The sequence below is a fragment of the Habropoda laboriosa genome, unplaced genomic scaffold (genome assembly GCF_001263275.1).
Source record: "Habropoda laboriosa isolate 0110345459 unplaced genomic scaffold, ASM126327v1 scaffold20, whole genome shotgun sequence".
Classification (NCBI taxonomy): Eukaryota; Metazoa; Arthropoda; class Insecta; order Hymenoptera; family Apidae; genus Habropoda; species Habropoda laboriosa.
The window spans coordinates 1,100,996-1,121,301 of NW_017100143.1; the positions used below are offsets into that span (position 1 = coordinate 1,100,996).

The 20,306-nt window shown below is 33.3% G+C and overlaps 5 protein-coding genes across 7 annotated transcripts; 3 read left to right on the forward strand and 2 right to left on the reverse strand.

The window, feature by feature from the left end:
- Positions 1-65: 65 nt before the first annotated feature.
- Positions 66-1,379, reverse strand: LOC108573170 (programmed cell death protein 2). Its single transcript, XM_017935562.1, has 4 exons — positions 1,010-1,379; positions 495-912; positions 315-417; positions 66-239 (listed from the first exon to the last, which is right to left on the reverse strand). The coding sequence occupies exons 1-4, from the start codon at positions 1,371-1,373 to the stop codon at positions 66-68; spliced, it is 1,059 nt and encodes a 352-aa protein (XP_017791051.1). The 5' UTR covers positions 1,374-1,379.
- A 405-nt stretch (positions 1,380-1,784) lies between these two features.
- On the forward strand, positions 1,785-2,721 carry LOC108573813 (transmembrane protein 50A). Its single transcript, XM_017936294.1, has 4 exons — positions 1,785-1,973; positions 2,223-2,329; positions 2,391-2,551; positions 2,621-2,721. Exons 1-4 carry the CDS (start codon positions 1,875-1,877, stop codon positions 2,719-2,721), a joined length of 468 nt encoding a protein of 155 aa, XP_017791783.1. The 5' UTR covers positions 1,785-1,874.
- Positions 2,722-3,569: 848 nt separating this feature from the next.
- Positions 3,570-8,066, forward strand: LOC108573491 (hypoxia up-regulated protein 1). 3 transcript variants are annotated; one of them, XM_017935967.1, is made up of 9 exons: positions 3,570-3,682; positions 4,126-4,263; positions 4,357-5,317; positions 5,387-5,649; positions 5,743-5,876; positions 5,948-6,141; positions 6,593-6,887; positions 6,973-7,411; positions 7,514-8,066. In XM_017935967.1, the coding sequence occupies exons 2-9, from the start codon at positions 4,126-4,128 to the stop codon at positions 7,919-7,921; spliced, it is 2,832 nt and encodes a 943-aa protein (XP_017791456.1). In that variant the 5' UTR covers positions 3,570-3,682; the 3' UTR covers positions 7,922-8,066. The 3 variants fall into 3 exon arrangements, with proteins under 3 accessions (XP_017791456.1, XP_017791440.1, XP_017791447.1); XM_017935951.1 differs by having other exon boundaries at positions 5,948-6,186; positions 7,514-7,921; XM_017935958.1 differs by lacking the exon at positions 3,570-3,682 and having other exon boundaries at positions 5,948-6,186.
- A 1,464-nt stretch (positions 8,067-9,530) lies between these two features.
- Positions 9,531-10,523, forward strand: LOC108573180. The gene is given in 5 exon segments (XM_017935574.1): positions 9,531-9,668; positions 9,780-9,982; positions 10,076-10,220; positions 10,222-10,390; positions 10,465-10,523. Coding segments are annotated over 5 exon segments (627 nt in total). The 5' UTR covers positions 9,531-9,617.
- A 180-nt stretch (positions 10,524-10,703) lies between these two features.
- LOC108573923 (N-alpha-acetyltransferase 38, NatC auxiliary subunit) lies at positions 10,704-11,669 on the reverse strand. Its single transcript, XM_017936417.1, has 2 exons — positions 11,424-11,669; positions 10,704-10,997 (listed from the first exon to the last, which is right to left on the reverse strand). Exons 1-2 carry the CDS (start codon positions 11,484-11,486, stop codon positions 10,755-10,757), a joined length of 306 nt encoding a protein of 101 aa, XP_017791906.1. The 5' UTR covers positions 11,487-11,669; the 3' UTR covers positions 10,704-10,754.
- Between the last annotated feature and the right edge of the window lie 8,637 nt (positions 11,670-20,306).

Genomic DNA, 20,306 nt, shown 5'->3' on the forward strand with positions numbered 1-20,306 from the left:
TATTTATAATTTTTTTTATATTTCCATATAATTTTAATTATATGTTAAGGATTTCTATATTATTTTCATGAAGTGTTGTCGAGATTACCTTCTATAATGTCTTGTTTCCATATGTATTCCATAATATATCCATTTTTAGGTACACATGACTTTGTACATGTATATACTGCTAAAATACCCCAGTCAATACACTTAAGTGCATTTTCTAATTCTAGGAAATTTAACAACTGTGGCATGATCTATAAATATAATCTTATATTAATTGTGTGTGTAGATTTTATTTACAAATTAAAAGATATCTCACATTGCTTTACCTGAAATTCAAATTGTCTTTCTCCATTACATTCTGAACATTTTGGTATTTCACCAATTTTATTCTCTGCTGAAATATATAAAATGTTGCCTCCTCTGTTATATCTGTAAATACATAAACTGTATTACATCAAAGATGCATTACTTAACAAATTACAAACAAAAACATAATAAATCTGCACCTCAATATTTGATCTGGATATTTGTCAATAGTGGAACGAAATTCAGAAAATGTTTCATCTTCCTTTTGATTAGCCATACTTAGCAATTCATTTTGCACATCCTCATTTTGAAAAGTACCTGCTCCACCTTCTTGTAATATTGTCTCATACTTTTTAATTTCTTTTTCTTCTTCGGAAACATCATTTGCATTGTTCTCATCTTTTGCATCCTCCTTTTCTATTACTATTTCATATTCAGGGAATAATAATTTACTGTATTTTGAAATTTTCTGATTGATATCACAAGATTCTTTATGCCCATGTTTCCAATCATAAATTTGATGAGCACGGCAACAATAATTTACACTTTTACATTTAGAACAATGATTAGGTGCTAATATTCCACAAACATAACACGTTTTTACCCATTGGTCTACACCTAAAATCACTCAATTTGTATTTTTTGGGCTCGAGTGTTTTAATTTTGCATATTAAAAATGTATAAATGTAAGTTATTAATTTCTTAGAACACATACTAATATCATTTCTCCAATCATTTTGTTCTATAGGCGGTTCAGGTGGATAAAATTCATTTACCCTCGCTAACTGCGAACGAAATACTTTTAAATTTCCGTTTTCATTCGATATAGAACATTCTGATTTCTTGCATATAAACACAAAAATCGTTCTGTGAAAAGTGTTTTCATTGTCTTCATATGGAGCATAAATTTGACATAAAAAAATGCAAGGTTCTTTACAATAATCACAGTGAAGATTTTTCTCTTCAGGAATATTCTTTAAATTAAGCCACGCAGGTTTACCGCCGATTTTACTTGGAAAAAATCTACTTTCTAAACGCCAAGATTCACATTTCTCTACAAAGCCTAAGTCAACCATCATTTTTTAGTAAATATTTATATAACTTACTTCTACAGTAAACTACAAATTATTTAATTACATATTTATTTTGATGACACCTTATACCGAACACGTGGTAATCCATTTTTTTCTTTACTTTTTTAAATAGTACCACATAATTCATAAAATATCACTAGAATCATAACACGATGTGAAAGAAACAAGAAATGTTTGTTTCAAATATTTATTAACTTTTTTAATGCAGTAATTATACAGAAATTATGTATATAAATATTTTATCAAATAAAATATTTTACAATTCGATTAATATATGATGATTATAATAGGAAAGACCATTGAAGTTAAAGGGGGTTTACAATCTAAAGAATAATTCTCATGGATCGAAGTTTTTCCGTACCATGTACATACTTACATACTTACATGGTTGTGTGATGATATTCGTGATTGATATGCTTGTTATTTAGGTTAACTCTTTAATCGTAACATTCAATTTCCACGCAATTTCATAAAAAATTTTTTAAAATGACGTCTATTCGGGAAAGTCTACAAAGCGCAACGTGTACATGGTTGGAATTTGGCGAAAAACGAAATGTATTGGTGTCTATGCTCGCCGGAACATTGGTAAACATTAAAGTTTACATTATCCTTGAATGATTCTGACAGTATATAATGATATATTTTGTATTTAATTGTACATAGAAATATTGTCAACTTATGTTATTTATTTACGGTAATATAGGTTTTATCAAGCTTTTATTAGATGCATTTCTTTGTAAAAATAAAGAATTAAAATATACGTTTTTTATTAGAACTTCAACTGTTTTCAGAGATTATATACAATGTATTAATTATCTTGTTTTGCAATTTCAGTTTTTTATAGGATGGTGGTTTATTATTGATGCTCATGCAAAATATCCTGATGAAATGTCAAATGCATTTCACGTGTGTGGAGTATTTGGAACTTTATCTTTCTTTATGTAAGTTATTGTTCATATTCATATTTTGTTATAATTGAATCTTATGAATTGTTTAATTTAGGATAAATTCTGTAACAAATGCACAAATAAGAGATGATACATATAATGGTGGTTACCTTGGACCTAGAGGTGCAAGAAGTTGGCTGTTTATTGGATTTGTAATGGGATTTGCTGCAGTTATTGCAGCTTGTTGGATCTTATTTGCTGATTTTGTTGCTGCAGGTTTGTGTGCTCTTTATAGTACAATATCAATAATTACTGTGATTAAATTTGATTAATTTGACTTTTTAGGAGCCCAACATCATTGGCCTGGTGTAGGTCTTTTTTTACAAAATATATTTATCTTTCTGGGATCCCTTACATATAAATTTGGACGAACAGAGGAGCAATGAGGTTACTCAATATTTGTACATTAAAATCATTTTTACTTTTTGCACAGAATTTTCTGATTCTATTGAATTTAATAACAGAATACCTTAAATCAAAGAACAAATAATTATACATATTCTGTTGTGAACGAATTGCATTAGTTCTTTGTAAAATTGAGCGATTTTTTTGGTTTTATTTACATTCTATTTACATACAACTAGTTATTTAATTGCTTACTCATGTTACTCATCCATAGTTAATTTATATTCAAATACAGTGTATAATAAAATACAAGTATTGTCCAATAGAAATAGTTTGCTTAATAATGTAACATAATTCTCTTTTTTGTAAAAGATTTTTTTATGATATAACAAGATAAATAGCTGATCTAAAATTTAATAAAAATTTGTTTTCAATAAATACCCATATATACAAGATTAATACAATTTATAACAAACTTTCATTTATTGCCATAGTATTGAACGACTGAAAATTCAACGTTGTATTTTAATTTTTCAAATAAACTATGGTTATGTCTATTTACCAATTTGTTTTTTATTTACCAGATCTTTTCATCGTTTAACTAAAATACATTTAATATAATTACAAGTCTAAAAGAAATTGCAATTCTGATATAATATGTTTGATAAACTTTGTAAATGATTAAGTATTAAAAAAATTATTTTTTATGAGGTTCTACGATTCTTTGACGTGCTCATATCGTAGCAGTGGAGGTGGAATAACGGAGTGTTGATTTTGATTTGCCAACGCGGACCAATATGAACGTGTTCTTCCATCTTATTTTACCAATCCCGTTGTGCCACACAAACACATGGTTCTTGTTCAGTTTGACGAAACGGCAGTAGGTGTACGTTGTTTTTTCTTACTTTAAACAAACTGAATTATACGTGTACCTATGTCTAATGGTTTAAGAGCAATAGTTATTTTATCGATAGATTAACATTTTGAGAATAAAAAGAAAAAGTGAGTAAAATTATTTAAGGATTTTTCTGTTCTCCGGCTATCATAACCAAGTTTGACAGTCTTGCGGAAATCCTCGTGCTATCCAAAGATTATCCTTTGTGTGTCTGAAAGTGTTTCGTGTGTTTTATAATGTAATATTATCTCCATCATTTTCTAACGATTATAGTATAATTTCTTATTCATTGTCTTTTATCAAATACTGTACTGTTGTATACTGCAATGCTTTCTGTTTTTCTAAAAATTTTCCATTTTGTATAAAATAAAGTAAATTGATTAATATATTCTTTCTTCATAATCATATTAATTATGAAAGAGAAATTTCTAAATATTATTTCTCTACTAACTAAAAACATTCAATGAAAATTAAGTTTAAATGTGCTATAGTTTGTAAATTTATTTATATGATAATATTAAGTTTACCATCTACCTGTTTTAAATTATAGATGAAAGTAAATGAGCTAGCTATGTCCATTATTTGGTTATTATTGATTACTATTGTAACTTTTATTGGCCATAGTAATGGGGTTGCTGTTATGAGTATTGATATGGGTAGTGAGTCAATGAAAGTTGCCATTGTTTCAGTAAGTAAAATATATATTACTTTATTATTAATTTTTTGATAAATGTTTTTATTCATAAATTTTACTAATAATTTTAATCAATGATTTATACAGCCTGGTGTTCCTATGGAAATAGCTCTGAATAAGGAGACAAAGAGGAAAACACCAGTTACAATTGCATTTCGAAATGGGGAAAGAAGTTTTGGAGAAGATGCTCAAGTAGTTGGAATTAGGTCACCCCAAAATAGTTTTTCTTATATATTAGATCTCCTAGGGAAATCTATAGATAATCCTATGGTACAGCTTTATACAAAAAGATTTCCATATTATGATATTGTTTCTGATGAAGAGCGTGAAATAATTGCATTTAGATTGGATGAAAATACTACATACACTCCAGAAGAATTACTTGCACAAATTTTACATAAAGGAAAAGAATTTGCAGAAAATTCAGCTGGTCAAAAGATCAGTGAAGCAGTGATAACAGTTCCAGGATTTTTTAATCAAATTGAAAGAAGAGCTCTTGTGCAAGCAGCAGATCTTGCAGGAATCAAAGTTTTGCAACTTATCAATGACTATACTGCTGTTGCATTAAATTATGGAATTTTTCGTAGTAAAGAAATAAATGATACTGCACATTATGTAATGTTTTATGATATGGGAGCTAGTAGTACTACTGCAACAGTTGTCAGTTATCAAAATGTAAAAACAAAAGAAAAAGGATTTGTTGAAACTAATCCTCATGTTACTATTTTGGGTGTGGGTTATGACCGTACTTTGGGAGGATTAGAAGTACAAATTAGACTACAACATCACTTGGCAAAAGAATTTGATGCTTTAAACAAAACATCAAACTCTGTATTTAGCAATCCAAGAGCAATGGCAAAACTTTTTAAAGAAGCAGGTCGTGTTAAGAATGTTTTAAGTGCAAATACAGATCACTTTGCTCAAATTGAAGGATTAATAGATGAGCATGACTTCAGAGTACAAGTTACCAGAGAAAAATTAGAAGAACTTTGTGCTGATTTATTTGAGAGAGTAGCAAATCCTGTTAAAATTGCTTTAAAAACATCGAGTATGTTGAAAAGAATTAAAGTGATAAAACGTATCTATTATGTATCATAAATAAATGTAAATTTTTCAGGTTTATCAATGGATGTTATATCTCAAGTTGTATTGGTAGGAGCTGGCACCAGAATGCCAAAAGTGCAAGAGCATTTAAGTCAGTATTTAACAGTTGAGTTGTCTAAAAATATCAACACTGATGAGGCTGCAGCATTAGGAGCAGTGTATAAAGCTGCAGATCTTAGTAAAGGGTTTAAAGTAAAGAAATTTGTTACTAAAGATGCTGTACTGTTTCCCATACAAATAACTTTTGATAGAACTGTTGATAATAGAGTAAAACAAGTAAGCTTGGATTCCTATTTAATTATATATTATCGTTATTTAATTGTCACAAGAATGAAGTAGACATCATTTAAAAATATGTGGTACTTTTAGGTTAAAAAATCGTTATTTAGTAGAATGAATCCTTATCCACAAAAGAAAATCATCACATTTAATAAATATTCAGAGACTTTTAAATTTCATATTAATTATGCTGATTTGGATTACTTACCATCTCATGAAATAGTGTAAGTATTTCTAATAGTTGTTACTTAATATATAAAATTTGTGTTCACTAATATACTTTTTATTATTATAGTGTTATTGGCAATTTCAATTTGTCTACTATAACATTATCTGGTATAACTGAAGCTCTAGATAAACATACTAAGGATGGAGCAGAAAGTAAAGGGATTAAAGCACATTTTGCTATGGATGACAGTGGCATACTTAATTTGGTGAATGTAGAATTAGTATCAGAAAAATCAAGTTCAACACCTGATGAAGAAGAGGGTACTTTCTCAATACTTGGCTCAACTATTAGTAAACTTTTTGCAGGTTTGTGCTGAATGCATTGCAAAAAATGCTATTAGTAGCTATTAATTTGAATTTTTTACAATAAGTGCTTTTTTTAAAATACATGTTTGTAGTGTAAAATGCATCAACTTGGAAATTGAGTTAAAGAACTAATAAACCTATAGACACATTTTCCTCAACACAAAGTCATTTTTTGCAAGCATTTGTAAGATTTCAAATGACACAAACGGAAGTTAAATTACACTTTAAAAATAAGTGTTAATTATCAAATGTTTCACACTTTTTTTACATAATTAGAATTTTGATCACATTTTGATATTATTTTATAATGTTTCGTAAGAATGTAAAAGAAGTGTAATTGCATTTGATATAACTTTCATATGAATGTAAACGAAGTGTTTGGATAAACGTAATCGGAAAATTTTAGGGTCAGAAGATAAAGATAAAGAAGGAAAAACAGAGGAACCATTAAAAGAAGATATAAAACCAGTTCATGAAGAACCGGAATACCCTGAATTACAAAAGGAGACTGAGGATAAAACAAAGAAAAAGAACGAAAGTACGATTACTGAGGATAAGATGGTGAATAAAACGGAGAAAGTTGAGAAAGAGAAAGAGAAGAAAGCTACGATCGTAACGATTAAAGAACCTATCAAAGCTGATGAAGTCAAGTTAGGGCCACAGATTCTTTCTGGGAGCAAACTACTCGAATCTCGAGATAAGTGAGTGCAAATATCAGTAACTGCATAATGTGTGTATATGATGCATAATGTGTACTTCAACATGAATATTTTATGATAATTTTAGATTGCACCAGTTAGACGTATGTGATTTCGAAAAAGCAAAACGCGAAACAGCTTTAAATAATTTAGAAACATTCATAATCGATGCTCAACAAAAATTGGAATCAGAGGAATATGCTGTCGCTGCTACTTCTCAAGAGGCAGAGAATATACTGAAAGCATGTTCTGAAGTTTCTGAATGGCTGTATGAAGATGGATTTAGTGCAACTGCTGAAGTGTACGAAGAAAAATTATCAGATCTTCGAAAACTAACCAATGACGTGTATGAACGTGTTTACGAACATAGAGAACGCAAAGAAGTATTAAAAGGCATGGCTTCTATGTTGAATGCAAGCACAACATTTTTGAATAATATGCGTAATTTGAGCTCAAAGTTTAATTCGAGCGAAATCTTTACTCAAGTCGAGATAGACACATTAGAAAAATTTATTAATGAAACTCAGGTAAAAGAATTACTGTTGTTATTGCTAATGAAATATAGGCTTGTTGTTTTATTTTTATCACATTAAATAGTTGATTATATAACATTTTATATTCATTTTCAGGAATACTATGACACATTCGTTAAATCCTTTGAGGAGACGCCTTTACACGAACCTGTGAAATACAGAGTTCGCGATATTGCAAACAAAATGGCGTTGCTCGATAGAGAAGTGAAATATCTTATAAATAAGGCAAAAATATGGAGGCCAAAACAGGAATTTACTGCAAACAATACGGAGAGCACAAATGAAAATGCAACAAATACCAAGGAAGGGTCAGAATTTAAACCTATTCCTAAAGCATCAACTGAATCTCAGGCAGAAAAACTTCCGCATGAAAATACATCTGATAATGCTGAAGTACAAAATGAAAAACCCTTAGATTCAGAAGACTCGTCGGAGTCGTTAAAAGATAATGAACCTCAGACGAATCGTGAAAGTACTGAAGAAGATGTACATCAAGAACTTTAAGAAAAAGTTTATTTAAAAGTGTGTGACTTTTATTATTGACCGATCGCGCCTCGGTTAATAAGTTAGACAATTTATTATGTTATAGAACAGGTTTATGAATGCATTTAAAAACCTAAATCAAATTTAAGAAATTATGTGTTATTGTGGCTGGATGAATTACTTTGCGAATGTGAATATTAAGTGTTATTCTATTTAATCCTACAGCGTTTTGCATACAAACCAAAAGGAAAAGAAAACCGACCATCATATAAAAGGACATTTACCAAGTAGCTACAAGTTTGATTCACCATTAAACAATTCTAAACAATTATACGACTATCAAACATTTATGTGTTTATCAAATGAATAAATTATTAGCGTAACATCGTTATTTAGTAATAACACAACGTTTTACTTGGTCGGAATTTGTCTAGAGTGAGCATAATATGTATTTAATTGTGATACTTCTTGATACTATATTCTTAGATATACAATATGCTATAGCTTAATACTGATTTTCTACAAACATCTACATCGAGCACTATGATTACGCATGCATACATACGGGACAAACTTTTTTATCAAAAAAAATTCAATATTTTATTCATTTCTTTTAATTCCGAATTAATTAATCCTCGCTACAAAACGCCTAACTTCAGTGCATCCTATACATGGTCCCATTATACTGACAATATAATTCCTTTTAGAATATAATAATCATATCATTCAACTTTTGTTACAATAAAACGCGCATAATTTGTTACGTATTAAATTATACTACGCGAGGTAACTCTATGCCTGACAATATTATCTGTTTAAAGGGAGTTGCAATTTGTGTGCAAAATAATTTGCTTCTTTTTAGGAATTTGATGCAAATTAATTAAAACCATTCCAATGAATATAATTGTAATTTAAATTTCTTAATTATGTTATTTATTGTCTCGAGTGAATAAAGCAGTGTGTAAGATATGAACAAAGCATAGAATGAGAAAAATTAATATTATTATCAATTAGTGCATTTTGCAGTAAAATTAATAATTATAAGAAAACATAGACACAAAGTCTTCCTGCAATCGAATACAGAAAATTAATTAATAATTGTTTATTTATTTTTACATATTGAGAGTTCTAGTATTTTAATTTTTACAAAGTTAAAAATAATTATTGCATTGGTATAATCATTGTGTTATATACGTACAATGTAATAAATCTTACATAATTTAATATTTACAATAATTACAATAAAGAAATTACGAAACACTTCTACGCATTATTACTAATATCATAATAGAAACATAAGGTTCATGACTAGTTTTTAAATTTATTACTTACATTATCTATTTCAATCATGTTATTAAAGTTTAAAATTTGATATGCATTTTAATCAGCAGCTCTATATTTGATTTCATATCATGCCGCTAGATGCTTCCACAGTCGTGAGAAAATATTGCATAGCTCTTCAATAAATAAAGCTTCTTTGCTTCTAATATCTAACTTTTTTAAATATAGTTTCATATGTAAAAACAAAATATACGTTATAATTTTTAATACACGAATGAAAAATTCATTTTGAATGACATATTTCAATTGTTTATTTAATCGATACAATTCCAAAAATCCACATGTGAAACATGCGTCTTAACCGTATTAATGATTTCATAAAATAGCTGCATAATATTGTATTTTAGTTTTTGGTGACGGTTACTTATAAATAATCATGTTACGTAAATTTTTTAAATTATTCTTAAAGAGAGCTAGTCCTGTCATGGTAAAGTTTAAAACTTGATTCAATCAAACTTTTTTTCTATTTTATCCTCGTTAATAAACAGATACAAATACTGATTATAAAATTAATTTTAATGTTCTTTTTAATGCACAGTATGCTACAACTTTTACATATGTAAATCAGCCAGAAACTAAGACACCCACAGCAGATGATAAATTACAGTTTGAACCTGTTGATATTAAAAAATTAACACCTGAATATATGATACAGCAATCAACAATAGATGCAGTTAACAGTGCAACTCAATCATTAACTGTTACATATACAACAATAATGAAAACTAGTAATGAGTACAAGTAAGTTAAATGTCTTTATAAAATTAAAAGGACCGATGAATTAATTTTTGTATACACATCTTATGTCAAAATGATATAAAAAATACTTTTTAGGACATTGTTAAGTGAATTAATTACCCTTTCAAGGGAAACTTTAGAATTTAATGTTAGTGATACACATTGGGACATGATAGTTGAACTAAGATCAAAAGTACAAAATAAAAAAGAAATGTTAACTGTAAGAGAAAATAAAATAAATTTATATCAATATATAACAACTATTAAAAATTTTTCTAATATATTTTTCTAGAAGTTTCACTCTTACCCAAAGAATAGACGATGCTTTAAAAAATATCAGGGAAGAAGTTAATCATATCACAGTACTTGAACAAGAATACTGTCATGTACAAAAAGAATGCATTAAAAATTGTAAGCATGATAAAATTATTAAATTTGGGATAAGTTGGGTTATTCTTACTAATTTTACTGTACTTCTTTTGCAGCAAATAAAATAGATAACGATAATGTGGATAATATAAAAATAAACGAAGAACCTACTTAGTATGGTAATATATTCTTTGCTCATCATTTAAAACTTATCTCTAAGTTTTTGTACAATAAATAGAAACATGTTAGAAATAAATTATTTACACCATCTTATTTCTTTCTTTAATAACATTATTCACATTACTGAATAAATTAAAAAAATACAGAGGTAACAAAATAACTGTATAATGCAAAAGAACGGAGGACAACGAATTCTGTACAGCTAACTTAAAAGAACCATAGTTGTTCAATCATCAAGATGTATTGTTACAATGTGTCTACCAGGTATCATAACTAAACCAAGAGTTCTTGCTTCTGTGTGATCCTCTGACAAAAATTCTGAACATGATCCTAAAATCACATTGGCATCACGGTCAGTACATAAGAATGCACCCACTAAAATACGACCATCTGTCATTTTTATTCGCAAGTTTCGATTCAGCCATCCACGCAATTTCTGCTTTGCTGGAGACTCCTCTGTATTAACAGCCTATTACAATTGCATAAATAAATTTATACTAACTTGATTCATAGTGTACATGTAAAGCTACTAAGTAAAGGCATGTGATATATATCGAATTATAAATGAATCTACTGGAAATAAAGAAATTTGAAAAACAAATATACCTTTGTTTACGTTAATACCTTGTAAACACTAACCTCTTAACTATGACATGTTTTATTTTTTTCTTGCAATAACGATTAGATAAGAAATAAATCATTCAGAATTAAATAATATAATAAAAATAGAAGAACATTAAACAGTGATATATTCTTATCAAATATAGCTGAGAGGTTAAATATCTTTCTAGTAATCACGCGCATAACCTCTTAAGTCAAATGTATTTTCAATTGTTATAACGTAAAGAAGACACTTTCAGTAATGATTTTAACACTATAAGTCATGTAAAATTACCTCTCCATTCTCATGAATGTAATCGTCGTTCTTTACGTCTGATACATTGGGTCCTTCTTTCATGTCTACTTTATTATAGAGTTATAGGTATTGTTTCAAAGGAAAATATATTAGTTCAACTTGACGGCAATTTGCGCACTTCACGGAACAGTTTTTCATAGAAGGTAAAATGTTCCTTCGGTCGTTCTTATATTTCCGCAGATTCTATAGGGGCACATTTACAATTCAAGTTTTTCAGGAGGTAACTTTTCGTAATGTAAATAGTTCACTACGAATGAACACACTGAATGTCCGAATTCAGTCGATAAGTTTTTTTTTAGTTATATTTCAATAATTTCTTAAGATATCATTTGTATTTTAACTTCGTTCTACATTAATCACTCTACACTATCACGTATTAATAACATTTTCGACAGAATTTTCAAAAATTAATCGTTTCTTTTGATTGTGACGCACAAATTCATAGATGGCGATAATGTATCTATATTTGAACTGAATATTTCAAAGTACGAATAATAATCGACAGTTTCACACCAGTGAATCGAAGAAAATTCCCGCGTTCACGTAGCACGTAAGTAATTACGTTTTTAAAGTAAGAACTTTGTCAAAAATATTCATCGTATATGCATAAAAGTAACTTAAGAATCATTAGATCAATCGAAATTGTTTTATTTGTAATTATACGTTACGAAATCCAGTAAATCACAAATATATATACGAATACAACGAACAGCTTGCGAACAAATAAACCGTACACGTAACACGCAAATACTATAGAAATATTATTTTTACAATCTAATAATAACCGCTACCGATAATTACAAACAGTAAATCTGAAGTGAAAAACTGGAAAATCAATGGATTCTATTTTCTATCATAGGTCGAGGCTAACGAAAAAAGAAAAAAAGCGCGGGCAATGCACGTTCCAGAGGGCGCCATTACCTAACCTCTTTTTAAATTCAAAATGCAACAAGGTACGTACTATCAATACTGTCTGTCAGTCTACTATTCTTATTTTACTCGAAACAACAAAACAGCGAAATGAACGAATTCAACAGTACCGTGATAAACGCTCAATTATTACTATCTAAACAAATTATCTTCATCTAATTCAACGACACAAGTATGTCGAACTGGAGCACTGTGTCCACACGATTCACGTGTAACTCTAAGATTTCGAGAGCAAAACAAAAGAAAGGAACGAGAATCACAGTTATATTTTCCCTTTCGATTTCATTCCACTCTACGTTTAAACCGTTCCCGTTTAAAGCCAGGACTAATGCTTAATAACCAGCGTGGCATTTCCGACGTTGGCAATGTGCGTCGGTTTAGTTTCCTTCCTAACCAACGGTTAAACGGTCCTCGTGATTTCCGTGTCAACGGATGAAATATGCGAACGACGCGTCGTAGTCGCAATTTCCACGATTTTTCCATATCCCAAGTCTCGAGAACGCTTCGAATTGTACTCGAACCGTGAAACAATATCTCCCCCCACTCCTCCCGGGAATTATCTCGCGGAGTAAATTCCTTCTTTTCTTCTCGCGGGACGGAAGACAGATGGCGGGGTGAAAAATGTTGCTCCACGTGTCGACACCTGAAAATCTTCCGAATGTTCACGATCGTTTGATAGCGTCGCGGTTTCCGTGGCATCGCTCGTGCGTCCCCTCCTTATAAATATAAGGTGTTTCTACCGCGAGTTTCTTAACACCGCCACGTGTTCTCCCGTCGAGTGGAAATGACCCGCGCGCGCGCGCGCTCACGGCGGTGTAAGGTTACAGGGCGCAACAGAGAGAGAGAGAGAAAAGGAGGAAAAAAAAGAAGAAGAAATGGCGCTGGTCCAACTGCTCTCGCCGGTCCAGATTTTAATCTTCGCCCAGGGAACGAGAAAAAGCAAGAATGTCGTAATCTTGATTCAAACATATGTGAGAAGAGGCCACCGGGAGGGGTTTACGAGGAACGGTTAGGAATTTTTTCCAACGACCCGTAGAATCTGAACGTTTGTTTGTTTCCCCGTGGTATGAAATCATTTTTCAACCCTTTTCGGGGAACGAACGCCGACGAGTAAAAACGAGATCGTGCCCTCTACATGTGAAGAATAACTTCATCATCTTTCTTACTTTTGGGCCAGATTTTCCAACGTTAACCCTTTAACGCTCGTGCCAGTGTCTTTCGCTGTATCGTATCGCGCTGTCCTTTCTGTTCTATCGCGAAAATCTGAATCACAGTGTTACGAATAAACGAGAAACTTATTTCTACACGCCTCGGAAATAATGAGAAAGAAATAGAAATTGATCACTTTTGGAACACCAAGTTGAGGAAAATGTGAGCGTTAAGGGGTTAAGAGAGTTCAAAGTTGACAATCAATTTCTACACGATTGCTGCACTATCCGTTATGTTTAAATATATTCACAAAAGGGTTAACCTCTCGAATAGAAATGCTCATTTTGGTACTCTTGAGAAAATTCACAATTCTTCGATAACTTTCTTTATTTCTACAGGCTGTTGGATTATTTCTAACAACACTCTGTAGAAATAATCAAGCGAGGACAAAAATGTCTCCGCGTTCTTTTAGACAAAGACGCTATACTCTGTTCAAAATAAGAGTAACCTCGCTTCGCGCATGGGGCGTGCCTAAGGCAGGGCTACAACGTCCGAACTTAACCGCCTACGTTCTTCTCCGTCTTGCCCTCTGCCACGCTCTCTGTCTACGCGCAGGACGGACGAGAATCGGTCCGAGAGCGAGGTTACTCTTATTTTGAACGACGCATAAGACTTCCACCAGGTGTGTCTGGTGTTCGTCTTCGAGTCAAGCACTGCACACTGCGATACAATAGAGTAAACAGTTCCTAGGTATAAGCGGACCCCAACTTTCCCGTTTTCGGCGTCCAGAGACAGTTCGTTGGACAATAAATAGAATATTAACAGTTTACAAAGACTATTTCACTTCCGTAACCCAATACCGCGTTCTAAGTATTGATACGATCAACGACGAGTTCACTCGTCTCACGCTAGTTCAACAGATCTAATCTTCACGGTGTACGTTAAGTTCTTTGTAACGTTTCATGAATTTTTTCGCGCGATTATTGCCTCCGGTGAACGCGTGATTTATCACGAACCAACTGGTTCCTCCTTGGACGAGGTTCTAGACCAGTGGAAACGCCGTTCGTTACGCTACATTTGTGCGAAACTCTTAATTGAATGTTATGCCGGTTATTTTCAGGGAATTAACTTGAACGGCGGCCGGTCCGCCGGTGGAATTAATCAAACTGAAAATTAACTTGATTTATTGGGGGACCGATGGGGGGGGGACGGGGATTATTAATTAGCATCAGCACGTGCAATTAAACTTTCATTAATAAAATGCCAAGGTGGATTGGTTTATCTGGATATCAAACGTTCGTCGAGAATACCGCGGTAAAGGGGTAATCTATTTTTCTGCCGCGTAAACGATCTTTTAATCTCTTAAATAAGCACCGACAATCGGTGTCGCACGTACCGCATGATTTTATACGAACATTTTCAAAAATCGGGAATGTATAGAAGATCTTCCGTAACAATAAGAAGAATTTTTAACCCTTGTGCCGATAATCATAATTGTCGTCTACTTTATACGTTCAATTTTTCAATTTTCCAATTTTTAGCAGTTTTCTGGCAACAAAATTCTGAACTTGAGGCAAACACGTAGAAAATGTGCGAAATGACACAGATCTGGCGGGATATTCGAGTCTTCCACCGGGAAGATAAAGAATTTGAAGTAAGAGTGTGCAAAAGAACGTACCCGGGTTATTGACACAAGTGTTAAAGGAGCTTTAAAAATTGTTTTTAACTTTGAGGAAAATATCAATTTTTCTTACCACGTTTATTACAATTTCACCATCTACCCTTTATCTTCCCATTTCTTTTCTTTTCTACCACCCTGTAGATATATCCACGAAAGAGCTGCACAGAATTTCAAAAATTGTTTCTAACTTTGAAAAAGATATCAATCTCTCCTCCCGTATTTATTACAATTTCACTATCTACCTTTAATCTTTGTAACTCTTTTCTTTCCCACCACCCTGTATATCCACAATTATTTCTAACTTTGCGAAAGAAAAAAATTTATTTCCATCCACGTTTATTGCAATTTCACCATCTACCCTTTATCTTCTCATTTCTTTTCTTTTCTACCACCCTGTAGATATATCCACGAGTGAGCTGCACAGAATTTCAAAAATTGTTTATAACTTTGCAAAAGAAAGAAATTTGTTTTCATCCACGCCGGACGCTTAAGGTTTTTCTTAAATAAATCTCCCTACTTGTGTACACGCGACTGAAACGCGTAGAAAACTAATTTTTATTCCTTTTGTCTCCTCTAGGAGATACGCAGAATAACGGCTCGGTAGCGTTTCAATTACTGCAGATATAACTAATGTCCGATATTAGGTGCCGTCCGGCGTTAAGGGAACTCCCCCTACAATTTCACTATCTATCCTTAATCTTCTCCACTCTTTTCTTTTCTACCACCCTGTAGATATATCCCCAACTTTGAAAAAAGTATCAATCTCTCCTCCCATATGCATCACAATTTCACTATCTACCTTTAATCTTTGTAACTCTTTTCTTTCCCACCACCCTGTATATCCACGACAGAGCTACACAGAATTTTCGTCGGAAATCGGCACCTAGCGGCACAGGAACAATAGGGGTGTCGAGTCCGTTTCACTTCGTTGTTCGATCGTATTAGGATTAATCTGAAATGAATTTCCGGTAACGCTGTCCCATCCTTGAATGTCGATAATTCGCGGAGAGCAGACCGGCCGCGGGAGGGTGGGCGGACAGATGGGGGAGGGATCGAATAATCGTGGCCGCTTTTATCGCCGGGTCTCATTGTTGCCTAAATATACCGGGGTTATTTTGAAACCGCGGCGCGAGCGAGCAAAGCGTAACGCGTATTTCGCTCATTACCACGTCGGCCTGCTCTCTGGCTGTCTTTCATGCGGTTCGAATGATAATTCAATTATGCCCGCCGTTTACACACACGCCGCGACGGAATGGCCGGCCTCGCGAGCACATGAATATCAACGGGGCACTGGTAACACCGGCCGGAGAGAGATCCACCACGCGTGCTATACTTTACCCTAATGGATAACGAATGCGTGCCTCGTAAAAGTTCGCCCCGAGGAGCGTTTAAGCCGATCCAACCGGCAGATTTATACAACGGGTGTACCGATTGTACATGTGCACCTTTCGTTCGCGACGCGTGAAACTTAGAGGAGATGTCTTCTTCAGATTGGATTGGGAGAAATTACGACAGAGAGTCGGAGGATTAGCCTAAATAGTTTCATTTTTATCGCTGGATTAGAGAAGACCGTCTGGAGGCAGTTTTGTTTTTCGGGGGAATATTCTTTTTCTTTCAGGAGGAGATTTTGAAAAAAATGTGGAATAACACTTTTTCGTGGGTAACTTAGTTTTTGGAGGAATTGAAGTGAAAGTTTGCTTGGGGGATGTGTGCACTTGGATAAATTGCAGGTACAATCTAGCCTTCTGTGATACTGTTAATTCGTTCGGAAAGCACGAACTAATAGAAATTAGGCGAGCGTTCCAACCGAAACTTAGAACGAATGCAAACCAGGGTGTTTTTTATTATTTTTGCCTTAGCAAGGGGCTCAATGCCAATTTCCAACATGTTCGTCTGTGTTATTATCTATTGTGATGTGTTTTAGATTGCCGTTTGTTAATCGCACGAGTGATTGTGGGGAAGATTTTCGGAAACAATCTCCAACATAGAGGACGAATCTTGCGTTAGTAGCGAAAGCGGAATAGAAACTGTCGTAAGGGTAAATTAGAACGGAGGAAAATTTGGAAGAGTACGAAGAAGATTGGAATAAAAGAACACCCGGAGTGTAGAGGAATTAAACGAAGGCAGTCACTTTTGCTCCGGTTACTTAGCAAGGATAAAGGATATTAAAGTCCATCGATATCGTTTCAGCGAGGTTGCAACCCTGAAAATCGTGAAGTTTCGCGGTGGTACAGGGTGGAAAGGCGGTTGCGTGGAGAAATTGCGCGTTGTCAGCTGGTGAAACTGGACGGTAAATTAGAAAGTGGCGAGCAATCGTGTCCCCTAAGGCTGGGCGTCGGGTAGGCGGTCCCAAACACAAAGTTAAACGGTCTCCCGGCACCTTGTTGCCCTTCCTCTTTTATTCATACACGCGACACACCAGGTCGAGTCCCTCTCTGAGCGTAATTACTCTTGGCAAGCAGAGAGATATCGACGAGGGACAATTATTTTTTCTCCCCCGGCGTTAATTAGCGCTCTGCTATTTACATCGCCGTGTACCGTTGCAAATTGCGTGTCACCACTGAAAATCCACCCTTTTTCCAACATTTTCTGCGTCCAATCCGACGATAGTCTATTACGAATTAACGATTCTTTCGTTTAAACTGGGTTATAGTTACTCCCAAACAAATTTCGAGTATGCTACGTAAGCCTGCATTTCTAGCGATTAGGTCGTCCCATGAGTTCGGGTAGAAAGTGAAAAATACTTCAACGAAAATCCGAGGAAATTCTATAGCGACTGTATAACGGTCTTACCAAAAAAAAAATAGGAAACATTTGTGGAATAAGAAGGCGTTTACGTTCCTTTTTGCACAAATTTAAAGGTCCCTTGGAGATGTTGATTGAAATTATAAAATTCGAGTTGATGCTTGTTCGTCGAGGATTTAAGAAATTTCAGATCCTTTCGTTCGCGAGGGAAATTGAAAATGATCTGAACAAAAGAAAATGCAAGAGGATTCGATTAATTACGAGAAAGATGCAGGATGGTCTTAGAAAATGACGGCGATCTCTAGTATTATACACCGGACTTTAGTATTATCTCTGGATCAACGATCGAGGAAATTAACATTTTTCAACGATTACAACGGACACCGGATGTAAACTGCATTTTATCGAGTCTCGGCGCAAAAACGAAACTGCGTTTGACGAATGGGGACAATCAATAATCGGCGGCTTCGTGTGATCTTTGCCCAGGATTCGCATCGTTAAAGCTATTTGTTACTTTCCTATATAGGGTTGGGAGAAGGGGGTTGGTTAGTCGAGCGTCGCGTAAAATTTTCCCGTTCGGTTCGATCGAAGGAGATCCACGCGGATAGTCCTCGCGATGATCGATCATATCCCGCGAAACTCGTTTGACTTGTCAATCGCGTGTACGCGCTTCCCTTAACCCGTGACCGAGCGTATTTATCGTCGGATTAGTGTCCGGGGTTGGCTGGACGTCTCTCTGCGAAAGATCGATTTCTGCCCTCCGATTTTTACCATTCGAAACGTTCCAACCTTCTCTCACTTCGCTCTTCAAGAATTTCGTTTATCAGATGAAGGTGATATTCCAACGTTCGATATACTATATACAGTATATTCTCCACAAGTGTCAGACCGCAAGGAATCTAAACCTGACACTCGTAGAGTCAGGGACTACGTTTTCGAGCCTCGCGCTCGCCTTTGTAGTTTGCCGAACGTAGGACAAGGACAGCGAATAAAAGATAAGCACGAAACGTGTGTCGAGGCAATCAAGCGATTTAAATATCAACTTTTTTAATTTTACGTTTTCTTATCCCGAAATTTTTCTTAACATATTGATGAGATTTTTCTGATGAAAATGACATAAAACACGACATAATTTGAACAACATTTACTTATTAACACGTTCACTGTCACGCCAGATTTACAGGTTGCTGTCAGGCGGCCACAAGAAAATACATTTTAAGCATAGGATTATAGTATTATGCTTTATAATTATTTTTTTTCAATTGAAAATAATGTCTAGCTAGCTATGACGTTCAAAATTTTTAGTTGACAACATTTATTTTATTTTAATTATTCTAAACATTTGAGGCACTACAGTCACTGATAACCACCATGGCCATATCGAGGAAACAATCTAATGTTAATACTTATTGAGTGATTAATTTAATTTCATAATATATCGCTTTAGCGAGCCACCGTTTGCTTGCCAATTGTTTATCACAAAGAGTCGGCCTACCTCCACGTAAAAAAAAAAAAAAATGTAGGGTCGATTCCACAAGTGTCAGTAAAATGTAGGGTCGATAGCAGCAGAAAAGCTGCTAAACAATTAGAATTAAATGTAACGATAGAAATTATTGCAATAATGCGTAATGCAATTGAAAAATTGAAAGAATCAAAAGAAAAAACGCGAATTCGTATCTTTTTCGATTCTAGAATATAAGAAAATTTGAATAAAATACGCGACGAGAATTGGGGAGAAGCATAAGTTAAACGCGTAAAAATATTCAATAATAAACGAACTAGGGATGAAGCTATTATTTCAATACGCGATGCACTGACTCTAGTATTTACTAAAATTCAAAAATTCTCGTATAAATTCCGAAAATAGATTATTAATTACGGTAAACTACTGAGACGGTTTAATTAAGGGTGGGCATGGTGCTGCTTTAGTTTGAAATGATTTATAAACACATAATTAACAGAGGAAAAACCGTGAAACGGCAAAACGTCTACATTCTAATTGTTATAACATGTAAACAGAACTTTAAATTTAGTGTAAACAGAAAAAATATATAATACAATTTATTTCACGGTATTGCAACAAATAAACGTTGAATCAATATTTAATTCGTATAAAAACAATTATTTAACGTAATAATTTTACCTTCACTATGGCTATTTTTAATCTACGACCACAGGTCAACCTGATTTCTAATCCTTACGAACTTTAAATTCAGTCTAAACTGAGAAAATATATAATACAATTTATTTCACGGTATTGCAACAAACAAACGTTGAATAGATTCTTAATTCGTATAGAAACATTTATTTAAAATAATAATTTCACCTTCACTATGGCTATTTTAAATTTACGACCA

What these genes read in the sequence shown, in the direction of transcription:
- LOC108573813 (XM_017936294.1), top strand. Translation starts at nt 1,875, where the DNA reads ATGACGTCTATTCGGGAAAGTCTACAAAGCGCAACGTGTACATGGTTG. An exon ending in CTATGCTCGCCGGAACATTG is followed by an intron (nt 1,974 to 2,222) that starts GTAAACATTAAA and finishes TTGCAATTTCAG; the next exon opens with TTTTTTATAGGATGGTGGTT. An exon ending in GGAACTTTATCTTTCTTTAT is followed by an intron (nt 2,330 to 2,390) that starts GTAAGTTATTGT and finishes TGTTTAATTTAG; the next exon opens with GATAAATTCTGTAACAAATG.
- LOC108573923 (XM_017936417.1), bottom strand. Translation starts at nt 11,486, where the DNA reads ATGAAAGAAGGACCCAATGTATCAGACGTAAAGAACGACGATTACATT. An exon ending in ACATTCATGAGAATGGAGAG is followed by an intron (nt 10,998 to 11,423) that starts GTAATTTTACAT and finishes CAATTGTAATAG; the next exon opens with GCTGTTAATACAGAGGAGTC.
- LOC108573491 (XM_017935951.1), top strand. Translation starts at nt 4,126, where the DNA reads ATGAAAGTAAATGAGCTAGCTATGTCCATTATTTGGTTATTATTGATT. An exon ending in AATTGCTTTAAAAACATCGA is followed by an intron (nt 5,318 to 5,386) that starts GTATGTTGAAAA and finishes TAAATTTTTCAG; the next exon opens with GTTTATCAATGGATGTTATA. An exon ending in TATTAGTAAACTTTTTGCAG is followed by an intron (nt 6,187 to 6,592) that starts GTTTGTGCTGAA and finishes GGAAAATTTTAG; the next exon opens with GGTCAGAAGATAAAGATAAA.
- LOC108573170 (XM_017935562.1), bottom strand. Translation starts at nt 1,373, where the DNA reads ATGATGGTTGACTTAGGCTTTGTAGAGAAATGTGAATCTTGGCGTTTA. An exon ending in TGATTGGAGAAATGATATTA is followed by an intron (nt 913 to 1,009) that starts GTATGTGTTCTA and finishes GAGTGATTTTAG; the next exon opens with GTGTAGACCAATGGGTAAAA. An exon ending in AAAGACAATTTGAATTTCAG is followed by an intron (nt 240 to 314) that starts GTAAAGCAATGT and finishes TTATATTTATAG; the next exon opens with ATCATGCCACAGTTGTTAAA.